The 14,050-nt window shown below is 37.2% G+C and overlaps 1 protein-coding gene across 4 annotated transcripts in view; it reads left to right on the plus strand.

Moving 5' to 3' along the window:
- LOC109544731 (rho guanine nucleotide exchange factor 6) overlaps positions 1 to 14,050 on the plus strand; it is a 29,853-nt gene that overhangs the window by 7,098 nt on the left and 8,705 nt on the right. For all 4 annotated transcript variants that reach the window (XM_048662746.1, XM_048662744.1, XM_048662745.1 and 1 more), the window contains exons 3-9: positions 3,751 to 3,868; positions 6,014 to 6,155; positions 6,218 to 6,436; positions 6,647 to 6,845; positions 7,640 to 7,736; positions 8,300 to 8,424; positions 11,582 to 11,827. In XM_048662746.1, coding sequence (XP_048518703.1) covers positions 3,751 to 3,868; positions 6,014 to 6,155; positions 6,218 to 6,436; positions 6,647 to 6,845; positions 7,640 to 7,736; positions 8,300 to 8,424; positions 11,582 to 11,827 — 1,146 coding nt within the window. The remainder of the gene's footprint in view (positions 1 to 3,750; positions 3,869 to 6,013; positions 6,156 to 6,217; positions 6,437 to 6,646; positions 6,846 to 7,639; positions 7,737 to 8,299; positions 8,425 to 11,581; positions 11,828 to 14,050) is intronic.

Raw genomic sequence — 14,050 nt, forward strand, 5'->3', positions numbered from 1 at the left:
TATTTCAAGCTTTGTGAGGTGCATATATTATATAACGGCTGCACATTTTGGAGTACTATGCGGATAAAAATTGACTTTAGTTGGAGCAATGGTTAGACAAACGTACCTTTGAAGTACCTACACAGGAACGCAACTTATAGGGATTAGAGTTTGCATTTGATACTGCACGATAATACGATTTAAACACTTTTTTCATGTAATTAAAGCGCTGTTTTTGCAGAAATTGTCGTTTATGAGACAAGCAAGAAAAATGCAATAACCATACTGTACAGGGTGTTTAAACACTGACATGTTTTCTTGGTCAAAGTTTAAATCTGGTAAAACGGTTTGGAAGACTCGCACTAATTTTGACTTTTTGCATTAAAAAACGATGTTTGGCATCAAAAAGTGGGAAATTCAACGCTCTATTCTATCTCTAAGAGCGGTTTTCAAAACCTGCACTGATTTAAAATGTTGTAATTTAGAAAACCGATGTTTGATATTAAAGTGCACAATTTAACTTTCTTTCGCGCTGTAAAAACTTTCTCTTTCTCTAAATACGTGCCAACAACTAAAAGCGGTTTTCAAGAGCTGCATTAATTTTTGAATTTTTGCATTTAGCGTGAACACGAGAAATATTTCTAAAACGATGTTTGGCACAAAAATGTGCACAATTTAACGCTATATCAAGCAATGAAAACCGGAGCTTTATGGGTTAACCCGTTCTGAAAATTAGTGCGGGTCTGCAGACCCGCACTAATTTTGATTTTTTTTCACATGACGTGAAGACTCGAAACATTTGGTACTAAAGTGATGCAGAAAGTACGCAATTCAACGCTCAATCAAGCAATGAAAATTACAGATTTGTAACTCAACCGGTTTTCTAACTACAAGCCAACAACTCAAAGCGGTTCTGAAGACCCGCACTAATTTTGACTTTTTGCATTTAGAAAAACGATGTTTGGTATGAAAAAGTGCACAATTTAACGCTCTATCGACCAATGAAAACCACCACTTTAAAGTCCATGAAATAAAAGCAGCACTGAAATAGTCAACACCGTCGGCTGTTCGAAATTAAACAAAAATTGAATGATTTTATTCCACATTTTCATAATATCATAATGAGTGCATAATTTAACGGTCTATCGAGCAATGGAAACTGGAGCTTTTTATCTCAACCGGTTCCCTAAATACAAGCCAACAACTAAAGGTGGTTCTGAACACCCGCACTAATTTTGCCTTTTTTTCATTTAGAAAAGCGATGTTTATCATCAAGGAATGCGCAACTTAAGGCTCTATCTAGCAGTGCAAACTAGAGTTTTGTGAGTGTGGTGCAAGAAGTACTCAATTTAACGCTCTATTAAGCAATGAAAACTACAGATTTGTAACTCAACCGGTTTTCTAACTACGAGCCAACAACTCAAAGCGGTTCTGAAGACCCGCACTAATTTTTGCTTTTTGCATTTAGGAAAACGATGTTGGGTATGAAAAAGTGCATAATTTAACGGTCTATCGAGCAATGAACACTAGAGCTTTTTATCTCAACCGGTTCTCTAAATACGAGCCAACAACTAAAGGCGGTTCTGAACACCCGCACTAATTTTGCCTTTTTTCATTTAGAAAAGCGATGTTTATCATAAAAAAATGCGCAATTTAAGGCTCTATCCAGCAATAAAACTAGAGTTTTGTTACTCCGATTTTCTCACTACGGGCCAACAACTAAGAGCTGTTTTGAAAACCCGCACTAATTTGAAAAACGGTGTTTGATGTAAAAGTGTGCAATTTAAGGCTCTATCAAGACACAGAAGACTCGAGTTGTTTTCAAAGCCCACCTTAATTTTGAATTTTCGCATTTAGTGTGAGCACGATAAATATTTCTAAAACGATGTTTAGTAGAAAAGTGTACGCAATTTAACGCTCTATCGAGCAATGAAAACTAGAGCTTTGTGGCTCAATGTGTTCTCAAAATACGAGCGAACAACTAAAGCGGATCTGAAGTCCCGCACTAATTTTGATTTTTTTCATATGGTGTGAAGACTCGAAACATTTTGTACAAAAGTGGTGCAAAAAAGTACTCAATTTAACGCTCTATTAAATAATGAAAACAGATTTGTAACTCAACCGGTTTTGTAACTACGAGTCAACAACTCAAGGGGGTTCTGAAGACCCGCACTAATTTTGAGTCTTTGCATTTAGAAAAACGATGTTTGGTATGAGAAAGTGCACAATTTAACGCTCTATCGAGCAATGAAAACCACCACTTTAAAGCCCATGAAGTAAAATCAGCACTGAAATAGTCAACACCGTCGGCTGTTCGAAATTAAACAAAAATTGAATGATTTTATTCCAGCTTTTTCTGTTTTTTTTTATCTCGGATTATCTGCGTAAATGAACATTTTCTGCAGTGGAAATTCTTTCAGTGTCATAATATGGTTCGGGAGTCAAAATTCGCACAATCATTGCGGGTTTTTAACCATGGATTTTTCTTTGCCTCGATATTTCCTTCTCGTATCACCCTGCAGGAAACGCCGCACCTTTTAATATAAAAAATTGGACTCCAAAATCAAACAATGTCTAGCAATCAGAATAAACACCTAATTTTCTTTATGTTTATGTTATAAACTTGTGTATTGAGGATTTATGCGCCTTGGAGTGGGATAAAGTCGTTAAATTGAAGCGATACGGTTATGAATCGTTTAAGTAAAGGTTGAATGACGGCATAATTTAAATATATAAATATAATAATTTTGAAATTCGGATAAAAGTAAAAGTAATGGAATCAGGAATCACGGATATTTTGGTATTTCAGTTAACAAAGCGAACACGCCAACTTTATAGTCGAAAGGGACACATTATGAACCTTTAGTCGCCTTTTTATCAACATTTTTTAATGGAAACGAGGGTAAATTTAAGGAGAAAAACTCAGAAATTAGTCTTTGGGATCCGGGAAAAAGGCACTCACAAATGGCATGCGGTTAAGTTTCTAAAGTCAGATTTGTGGTAAGTGGGGCAAATTCGTTACATTTAAATAGGATTTAGATTAGATGAACTGAGCAGGTTTTACATGCGTTTTCCTGCGCACCATTTCTTTTAAGTGTAAAAGCTTATCACTATCGCTTATTAATTCCCAAACTACGAGTAATCGTCGAATGTATGAGTCCCTAAAGAATGTTTCTAAAAATTTGCTTAGAAACCTTGTGTTTCATGGAACAGCAAAAGCGCATTCATTATTATGCTAACAACAATTCAAAGCCGCGGGTATAATATTGAAAGTGTACGTAATCAATAAAACCTTACACTGGGACTTATTGTATCGTCTATTGTCTATTATTTTTAGTTGTGGTTTTTAAGCCCTTGATTTCGGTGCTTTCGTTACTAAATAAGTCCAATGATGATGGTCCTCTGTGGAGACTTTGCTATCTTGCTTTTTATCTAAGCGAGAAGCTTTTGTCAAATTTACGTCGCGTGCAAATTATCAGATAATGAGCAAAAACTTAGAGAGAATGTCGTCGGCTCGACATTCGTAATAATATTTTTTTATGGTTCAAATGTTCGATTAGCAGCATGATGTTAATAAGCGAGTCGTCACTTGTCCTTAGATGAAATTGAAATGAATAAATGCTGATAACCACGGCACTAATATTAATTGGCAACGAAATCAACCAGTTCCAATGCATGGTGGTTGTTAACTGTGGTTTAGTGTGCGGTTGTGTTTTGTAAATGAACTGTGCGGGCAAAAAACACAAACTGAAAAATTCCAATTTGTTTCAGCTGTGCTTTAAGAAGGGCGATGTGATCACGGTCACGCAGAAGGACGACGGATGGTGGGAGGGAACTTTCGATGGGAAAACTGGATGGTTTCCCAGTAACTATGTGAAGGAATGCAAAGGTAACACGAATTTGTATTTTATTCAAATACTGTTTTTATTCTCAAGTGCTGAAAGTAGATCTAGTTTTATGAGATTTGAATGACAAATTTAAATTTGAAATCGGCACTTTGGGAGTGTTTTTTTATTGCAATGTTGTCCAACAACGCGACCCTCACATGTAATTCGGGTGCGAATGGAGGCAGAATGAAAATATCGTTTGTACATAGCGTTGTGGCTTAAGATCAAGTTATGTTGGTCAATTATTTATGTAATAGCCTACTTTCTAAGCAAAAAGCGATCTGCCAACTGCATTTTAAAAGGATCGTCAAAATTCAGTACAACTTCTGATCGCATTGAAAATTGCTAGAAGTTTAGAACATTGAAAACTCTATTTAAGCATGTACCAAGCAACTCATTAGTCTAGCACATTTAGGAGGACTGAATTTTTGAAAAGTAATGCGTAAAATGTACTTGTTGACCCAGACGAGTTGATAGCCGCATTTTCAAAAATTAATCAGAAGTTATCAACACCTCTTTAAGCTCTATTTAACCAAGTTAAAGAGAAATAATTTTTCATAAACTAGTCTGCAAACTGAGCAGCTTGAAATATAAAATTTTTGTAGCATTTTAAAAAATTCGTCAAAATTAAGCAAAATTTGCTAGCGCTATGAAACTTTCAGAACGTGTAGACTAGCGACAGCTCTATTTAGACATGCATAAGAGAACTTTATAGTCTAACCCATTAAGGAGGAATTAATTTTTGAAACTACTACACAAAATGTACCAGTTGAGATTACCGAGTTGACACAGCCGCACTTTCAAAAGTTCCTCATCATTTATCAAAACCCATTGTCACATTGAAACTTTCAGCACTCTTAACAGAAAGACACCTTTAGTCATCCGTTCATCCACCATCGCCTTAGTCCTGCACATTTAAGAATAGTAAATTTTTGAAAACCAGTCTTCAAAATTTGCGGGTTGAAACAGACGATCTGGCAACTGAATTTCAAAAAAATCGTCAAAATTCAATAAAACTTCTGCTCGTATTGAAAATTACCGGACGTTTAGAACCATGTCAGCTCTATTTAACGATGTACCAAGCAACTCATTAGTCTAGCACATTTAAGAGGACCGAATTTTTGAAAAGTAATGCGCAAAATGTACTTTTTGACCCAGACGAGTTGATAGCCGCATTTTCAAAAAGTCATCAAAAATTATCAACACCTCTTGTTACATTGAAACTTTCATGGCTCCTAGAACAATGACGGCTCTATTTAACCATGCATCAAGCAGCTCCGCCGTTCGGCACATGTAAGAAAAATGCGTTTTTGAACACTAGACTGTAAAATATTGGACAGCGGTTTTTCAAAAATTCGTCAAAATTTATCGAAAACTCTCATGCCGCTGAGTTTCTCAGGAATAGTAGAGCAGGAAATTTTCAATTATGCATAAAGCAACGTTCTGCTTTAGAAGGTTAAAGAGAAATTGTTTTTCATAAACTGGTCTGCAAAATGAGCAGCTTGAAATATACAATTTTTGTAGCATTTTCAAAAATTCGTCAGAATTAAGCATCATTTGCAAGCGCTATGTAACTTTCAGAACGTGTATACTAAGGACAGCTCTATTTAACCATGCACAAGAGAACTTCATAGTCTGACACATTAAGGAGGAATGAATTTTTGAAACTAGGGCACAAAAAGTACCGGTTAAGATTGCCGAGTTGACACAGCCGTATTTTCAAAAGTTTCTCATTATTTATCAAAACCCATCTTCACATTGAAACTTTCAGCACTCTTAGCAGAAGGACCTTTAGTCAACCTTGCATCCACCAACAGCTTCGTCTTGCACATTTAAGAAAAATGAATTTTTGAAAACCAGTCCTCAAAATTTGAGGGTTGAAAATCTGGCAACTGCATTTTAAAAGGATCGTCAAAATTCAGTAAAACTTTAGCGGCATTTATAGTCACAAAAATATTTCCATATCAAGCAAAAACCGCTTAGTTAGATTTTTCTACGAATATAAGATGTTTGTTTTTTAATTTTTTGAATATATAGTTTCTAGTATCCATCCAATCCAAGTATTTTTGTAGTACCTACCGATTTGCTTGCGATCTAATAGCCTCGACCCATAAAAACGCAGCTAATTGCATGTATAATTTGCGCAGATCTCCCCAAACCTGTTGTCCAGCAAGACAACCAGTACAAAAGTATCGTGCTCAAGGATCTGATCGACTCAGAAAAGATCTACGTGGAAGAACTAGAGGGTTTAGTGTCGAACTACTTGCAGCCTCTGGATACCAGTAACTTGTAAGTGATGGTAACGAAACAAGAGACTGTGTTAAACAATGACGAAGTATTTGCTTCTAAAGACTGTCCCAAGATGAGTTCAAGCAACTCACTGGCAACATCAATGAGGTTCTGGATGCACATCAGCAGCTGCTGGCGCTCGTCGAACAGGAATGCGCCAAGCCTGGACCCGATCAAAGAGTGGGCAAGTTATTCCTGAATTGGGCGCCCAAAATTAAAGCGGTTCATCAAACCTACTGTTCTCTGCATCCCAGAGCGGTAGTCATCCTGGATAAGTACAAGTATGTGGTAACTTTGTGTTAACTTATGTGGTAACTTTGTTCTTCGAGTAACTTTAACTAATCCAAAAGCCAAGCATTTTAATGCTGGGAGCTGTTAACCGCCTTATGAAGTTTTTTTCGTGTTCTTCCATCGAATCAATTGCTGTCTACAAACCGTATGGTACTTAATCGAAACATCTCTGAAAAGTTGTCACTTAATTTAATTTTCAGAGAAGAACTCACACAGTTTGCAGATGCGAGAGGGGCTGCAAACCCCAGCCTTTTGGTGCTGACCACTCGACTAAGTCTGCCTTTCCGAAGGCTGGAACGGTACCCGAAAATTCTGCAAGAGTTGGAGCGCCACGTTGAGGAATGTCATCCGGATCGAGGTGATACGCAACGCTCTGTTAGCATTTACGAGGATATAGCGGTAAGTTTAGCGCATCCCAATCTAGTCATAACAACTCATGATGTCAATGAGTGAGGAAATTCGAGTAGTTTTGACCCAGAAAGCGAAATTTGAATATCAGACACTTAGGTGCATGATTGTGCCAAAGTTTCATGTTTTCCATACCGTTTTTGTTCATTTCTCGTAAGCAAGATGAACAAGAACGCTCATTTTTACATCATTCCAGAGAGAACTAAATGGCCGTTTTAGAAACTTCACCATCGATCAGGAAATGTTGGCAGTTTTCCCAAAAAAGTATAGATTTTAAGCAGTTTTAAATTTGCGTGTGTTTTTTGAGTTGCAAAATCGCCTCGCACAGGACGCTGCTTTTTTTTAAGTTCCTCAAGTCCCATTTGAGCCTCAGAATTCGTTTTGGCATCGTTGGATAAAGAATTGAAAATTCGATTCAGTCATAACCACATGAGTGAGGAAATTCGAGTAGTTTTGACCCAGAAAGCGAAATTTGAATATCAGACAATTAGGTGCAAGATTATGCCAAAGTTTCATGTTTTCCGTCCAGTTTTTGCTCGTTTCTCGGAAGCAAAATGAGCAAAAAGCCTCATTTTTACATTATTCCAGAGATAAGTAAATGGTCTCTTTAGAAAGTGAATCATCGATCAGAAAAAGGCAGTTTTCTCAAAAAGTCTTGTCTTGTAGTTGAGAAAAAGTCGTATGTAGGTTTTTCAGTCATAATAATATTACTTGAATTTGGAATTATATTTTTTTAGTTGCAGTTTAGAAGCTAGAAACTAGAATTGATTTGTTTGTTGTTGCAGACTACTTGTTCAGCCACCAAGAGGCAAAAGGAGCTGGAACTGCAAGTTTTAACAGGCTCAGTCCGGGGCTGGGAGGGACCAAATTTGACTAGTCTAGGTAAATATCTACTACTTATATTCTGATTTTTGATGTCCATTTATCCTCTTAAATATCGATTTATATTATTATTCTTATATAATATCCATATTTCGGTGAGGCTTGTTGGTTTGGGGTTTTGTAACATGAGAAACTTAGTTTTGATCTGGGTTTTGCTCTTTTTTCGCAAGAAAATCAATTCTTCTATCGTTTTAGTGTAAAAAAGGGAAATAAAATCGCTACGAAATCGATGCATGTGTTTCTCAAAAAGTCAAACTGTTTTGTAAACTAACTTTGGCTAAAAGTTTTTCGTTTTCTAAGGCACTTTTGATTAAGCAACCAGTCAATGACCTTTTCTAACTTTTGAATCTTGACATTAATCGAAAATCCATCTTTTTACTTCAACACTGTACATTGAAAAGGAATCATTTCCGGACCTTCTGATCTGGCTTCAGCTACGTACTGAAATAACGCCCTGGATGTTTTAAGCAAATATCACAGTGAACTAAGTAAAAGAAACCTAACATAAACTGACTGGAACCAAGTTGTTTGAAAAATCGTCTAATTTTGGATTTTATTTTTAGGCGAAATTATTTATATGGGCAGTGTGGCGGTGGGTCCTCAGCATCACGACCGATATTTCGTTCTTTTTCCTGCCGCCTTAGTGATTTTGTCCGTCAGCCACCGGACCAGTGGATTTATCTATGAAGTGAGCATGATATTTGCAATTTATAAACTTGTGATTTTATGTTTGGTTCAAAAAAATGCGCAATTTAAGGCTCTATCCCGCAAAGACAACTAGAGCTTTGCAGCTCAACCGGTTCTCTAAATATGTGTCAATTGCTAAGGGTGGATTCTATGGCGCGCATTACTTTAGAATTTTTGTTTCGGCGTGAAAACTCAGAACATTTCTAAAATGATGATTGGCAGAAAAAAGTGCACAATTTAAGGCTCTACCCCGCAATGCGCTTTAGAAATTCGCAGCTCGAGCGCCCATATAATCCCAATCTTTTTCTAAATAATCTTAGAACTTTTCATGTTCCTTATAAAACGCCGTAGAAAAGTAAAACGCGAAATCAATATTTCCTATTGGCCAGCAGTATGGCCCGATTAATCACCCATTGATTGTGGTGAAGCCTCGGTTTAACCAGTTGTCTACAAACTGTTACATAACAAGGAAAAGGGTCTGTGTGAGAAGGTATGATTTGCTTCAAATATACACCCACTGAACACGCAAATATACTGATAGTCCGCGTAAATAAAATAAACAGTTTTTAATCAGTTTAACAGTTTTAGCATAGTAATAGTATTAAGAGTGCCAGGGTTTTGAATTCGAGAAAACCTTCCTTTCCGGGGAATTTCTAAGCAATATCATCCGAAGTTTCCATAAGAAAGTTTTTTCTTGTTAAACCTTATCTGTTTACGTAAAAATAGTCTCTACAGCAGGGTTTCTCAAACTTTTCCGATAATCGAATACTTTGCAAACTCGGAAATTTTAACGGAACACTTGTTTTTTTTAGTTGAATTCTGCTGAACTTTATTTTGACCCCTAAAAAAAATTTGCGTAAAAACTAAAACCATTAACGAAATTTTCGTATGAAAAGTACACACGTTAAGGCTCTATCCGCCAGTAGCAAATAGAGCTTCGCATCTCAACCGGTTCACTAGATATGATCAAGAGATAAGAGCGGTTCGTAAGACCCGCATTTCTTTATTCGATTATCATTTCTTAGGTGATGTTCGGTATTAAAAAACTGCGTTATTTAAGGCTCTATCCCGCAATGACATTAGAGCTTTGCAGCTCAACCAGTTCTCAAAGTATTAGCCAAAAGTTACCAGATGTTTTCAAAATTCGCACTATTTTAAAATTTTTCGCTTTTAGCGTAAAAACGAGAAACATTCCTTAAATGATGTTCGGCATAAAAAAAACTGCGCAATCTACGGCTCTATCCCGCAATGAGAACTAGAGCTTTGCGGCTCAACTTGTTCTCGAAATAGGAGCAAAAGACTAAGAGCGGTTTTTCAAAAACTACTTTATTTAGGAATTTTTACTTTTGGCGTAAACACTAGAAACGTTTCTGAAATGGTGTTTGGCATGTAAATGGGCGCCTATTAAGACTATCCCGCAAACACTACTAAAGCTGCAAGCTCAACCGGTTCTCAAAATATGAGCAAAATGTTACAGCGGTGTTACAAATTCGCGGTATTTTTAAATTTTCGCTTTGTGCGTGAAAACTAGAAACATTCCTTAGATAATGTTCGGTACAAAAAACTGCGCAATTTAAGGATCTATCCCGGAATGGCAACTAGAGCTTTGTGGCTCAACTTGTTCTCGAAATAGGCGCAAAAGACTAAGAGCCGTTTTTCAAAAACTGCGTTATTTAGAAATTTTTGCTTTTGGCGTAAAAGCTAGAAACGTTTCTAAAATGATGTGTGGCATATAAATGGGCGCATATTAAGGCTCTATCTGGCGATGACCACTAGAGCTTCGAGCTCAACCGGTTCTCAAAATATGAGCAAAATAGAACAGCGGTGTTATAAATTCGCTCTATTTTAAAATGTTCGCTTTTTGCGTGAAAACTAGAAATATTCCTTAGATGATGTTCGGTGCAGAAAACTGCGCAATTTAAGGATCTATCCCGGAATGGCAACTAGAGCTTTGCGACACAACTTGTTCTCAAAATAAGAGCAAAAGACTATGAGCGGTTTTTGAAAAACTCCGTTATTTAGAAATTTTTGCTTTTAGTGTAAACACTAGAAACGTTTCTAAAATTATGTTTGGCATATAAAAGGATCCGGCGATGACCACTAGAGCTTCGAGCTCAACCGGTTTTCAAAATATGAGCCAAAAATTAACGGCGGTTTTCAAAATTCTCACATTTATTTAATTTTCGCTTTTTGCGTGAAAACTAGAAACATTCCTTAGATGATGTTCGGTACAAAAAAAAGTGCGCAATTTAAGGCTCTATCCTGGAATGGCAACTAGAGCTTTGCGGCTCAACTTGTTCTCGAAATAGGAGCAAAAGACTAAGAGCAGTTTTTCAAAAACTGCGGTTTTTAGGAATTTTTGCTTTTGGTATAAACACTAGAAACGTTTCTGAAATGGTGTTTGGCATGTAAATGGGCGCCTATTAAGACTATCCCGCAAACACTACTAGAGCTGCAAGCTCAACCGGTTCTCAAAATATGAGCCAAAAATGAACAGCGGTTTTCAAAATTCTCATAATTTTTTAATTTTCGCTTTTTGCATGAAAGCTAGAAACATTCCTTAGATGATGTTCGGTACAAAGAACTGCGTAGCTTAAGGCTCTATCCCGCAAGAGCCGTTTTTCAAAAACTGCGTTATTTAGGAATTTTTGCTTTTGGTGTAAACACTAGAAACGTTTCTAAAATGATGTTTGGCATTAAAAGTGCGAATTTCGCGGCTCTATCTTACAGTGACCACTAGCCATGTGTTCCTCAACTGGTTCTCAAAATATTAGCGAAAGACCGAGAGCGATTCTCAAAACGCGCTCTATGTTTTCTTTTTGCATTTTGCGTAAAATCTAAAAATATTCCCCAAATGGCGTTCGCTATAAAAAAAAAACTGCTCAATTTATGGCTCTAGTCTACTAAGAGCGGTTCTAAAAACCCGCAATTATTTTGAATTTTATATGTAGATATGTAAAAGTGTGTAATTTAAGGCTTGAGCCAAGGACCAAAAGCGGTTCTCAAAACAACTCTAATGAGGAAATTATTGCGCTATACGACCGATTTCGCTCAAAATGGATGAATGCATGCGTACAAGCAAAACCAAACTTCAATATAAACTTATCTACACCCACATATGGGCAGCAGTTTAATTCAAAAATGCCATTTATTTCCAGGGCAAGATTTGCTTGAGCGGTTTGAATGTCGTCCGACTGGAAGACACCGAATTGTTGAAAAACGCCTTTGAAATCAGCGCCCCCATGATCGATAAGCGAGTGGTGATTTGTCAAAGCCGACAATTGGCTGATCAGTGGGTGGATATGCTGACGCAAACCCAGGGAAGTCGGATCTCAGTGAATTCCACAACCAGCCACAAGGCTTTGCCTAGTCAAGCGCAGCACGTGCTACAACCACCTCCCCACGTAAGTCACCGCAATAGTTTTAGAAGCAATTATTTCAATATACCTAGTTGACACTAGTTTGCATACCTGCACCGGGAACCTAACTAAAGTAGGCGCAGATCGCTGTTGTCTCACTTTCTCAGGTGGTGCTGTCAGAGTTCTCTTAGACTAGACACTCTAGAGAACCAGACCAACAGGGAGGTTCATTCTTTACGTACCTCGGACGGGTGTGGAAAACGCGATTTTGGATTGTGTTGGAAATTTGCGCACTTTTCTAAGCGCTCGTGATTAAAGGTGCGTCCACATCAATAMATATTTAGGAAATGATCAAGAAGAAAAGAAATATTCTCAGATGTTGATACTTCTGAACGAGAAGAAAAGCATCCTCCAGTTGGTATTGCTATGTTTTCGGATGCCTAATAAAATTGGGACAAATAAAATTGTGTTGAATTTCCGAAAGAGACAAATAATCTGCCATCTGACCATCGAGGCGCTAGATAAACTCAATCAATGGGCGACGTTAGAAAGGATGATGAAACTTTAGCGAAGAACACTATTATTATGCATCTTAGCGACAGTTTTGCATGTGGAGTTATGAATTGTTGATCCGTAAAACACGATTTTGCAGCAAATAGCACCGGACAGCTCTCTAGAAAACGCAAAAATAGACGAAACAACCACCACCAGTAAAATAGCACTACAAAGAGGAGTGCGACAAGGGGATACCATTTCTTCCAAACTATTCACGGTGGCTCTCGAAGATATTTTCAAGAAATTAGAATGGGACAAAAAAGGTATCAACGTGGATAGGTCTGGACTTAACCACCTTATGTTCGCAGACGACATAGTCATAATAGCCGATAACATCAATGAGCTAAGTGAAATGCTACAACAACTAAACCAAGCCTCGACAAGTATAGGTCTGAAAATGAACTACAACAAGACCAAAATAATGAGTCATGCAAATACCAATATATATAGATAACAATTTCATTGAACGCGTCGAACACATCCTGAAGAACTACACAATTCCTGTGAATTTGAGAGCTAAAGTGTATAATACGTGTGTCCTGCCAGTGAATACATACGCAATGGAAACCATATGCCTCACTAAAGCCTACGGCAAAACGCTCAGAACTTCTCAAAGAGCTATGGAACGAAGCATGCTTGGTATCTCACTTCGAGATAGAGTTAGAAACGCAGAGATCAGAAGAAGAACGAAGATCAGTGACATAGTCGAGCAAGTCGCAAAGATGAAATGGCGATGGGCTAGACACACGTGGCTAGACAACCCAAGGACAGATGGGCGCTTAAAATCACAGAATGGAGGCCGAGACAAACAAAAAGAAGCCGATATCAGAGAGGTGGCAAGTAAATGATGGTTGGACATTGCACAGGATAGGGAAAAATGGAAGAGTTTGGGAGAGACCTCCGTTCAGGACAATATCATTTTCGTGCATACACAGGTGGTTTTGGAAAAGCGAATTTAAAGTTTGTAAGTGTTTTTTGGCTTCATTGATGGACCATCCAGGATTTTTGACGCTGAAACTGCTTAAATTGCAGTGTTCTTTAAGGTGAAAATAGAAAAGAAACAAAAAATTTCGAGAGACTCAAACGACACGATGACCTACATATGAACATGAGAACATGAGTGTGTATTAAAGGTAATTTTTATCTCATTTTATGTCGCGCTTTGTTCTTCGTATTCAGTTATCAATTTTACAGTTTCTCTCCTTAACCACTTCTCCATTGTGGAATTTCTGCCGCAACAAATCCTGAGAAAAACCATAACGCTTGTTTCCTGCGAAACGAAAGCGCGACAAGGAAAAACTTATAGATAAGTTCTATATTGTTGAGGCGGATTCATTTTTTTACAAACTTCTTGTTGGGTATTTCGCCTCAAAAAGTTTTGTGTTTAAAAAAGACAGAATTTCCTCACGTCTTCTATTACAGATTGATAAATAGTGCTCCTATTTCGCAATAAGAACGAATTGATTTATCAAAAAGTAATCAAGAACTGTCACCTAGAAGGTATCCTGCGACACACTTAGGCTTAAGCTGTAAGAGAAAATTCCAATTAGAAAAGAAATTAATTTGAAAAATTACCTTGACGTTTCGATTGCTATTTTCTGCTATCGTTATCAAAAGTACCTAAATGAACCTAAAAAAGAGTATGTTAATAAATTGTGTAACAATAGTAGGATAATACAGTATATGAAAATTCGCTCTGATAATTCGTCTGTG

This window comes from Dendroctonus ponderosae, unplaced genomic scaffold (genome assembly GCF_020466585.1).
Source record: "Dendroctonus ponderosae isolate FM_Combo_2020 unplaced genomic scaffold, Dpon_F_20191213v2 Dpon_F_20191213_11, whole genome shotgun sequence".
Lineage (NCBI taxonomy): Eukaryota > Metazoa > Arthropoda > Insecta > Coleoptera > Curculionidae > Dendroctonus > Dendroctonus ponderosae.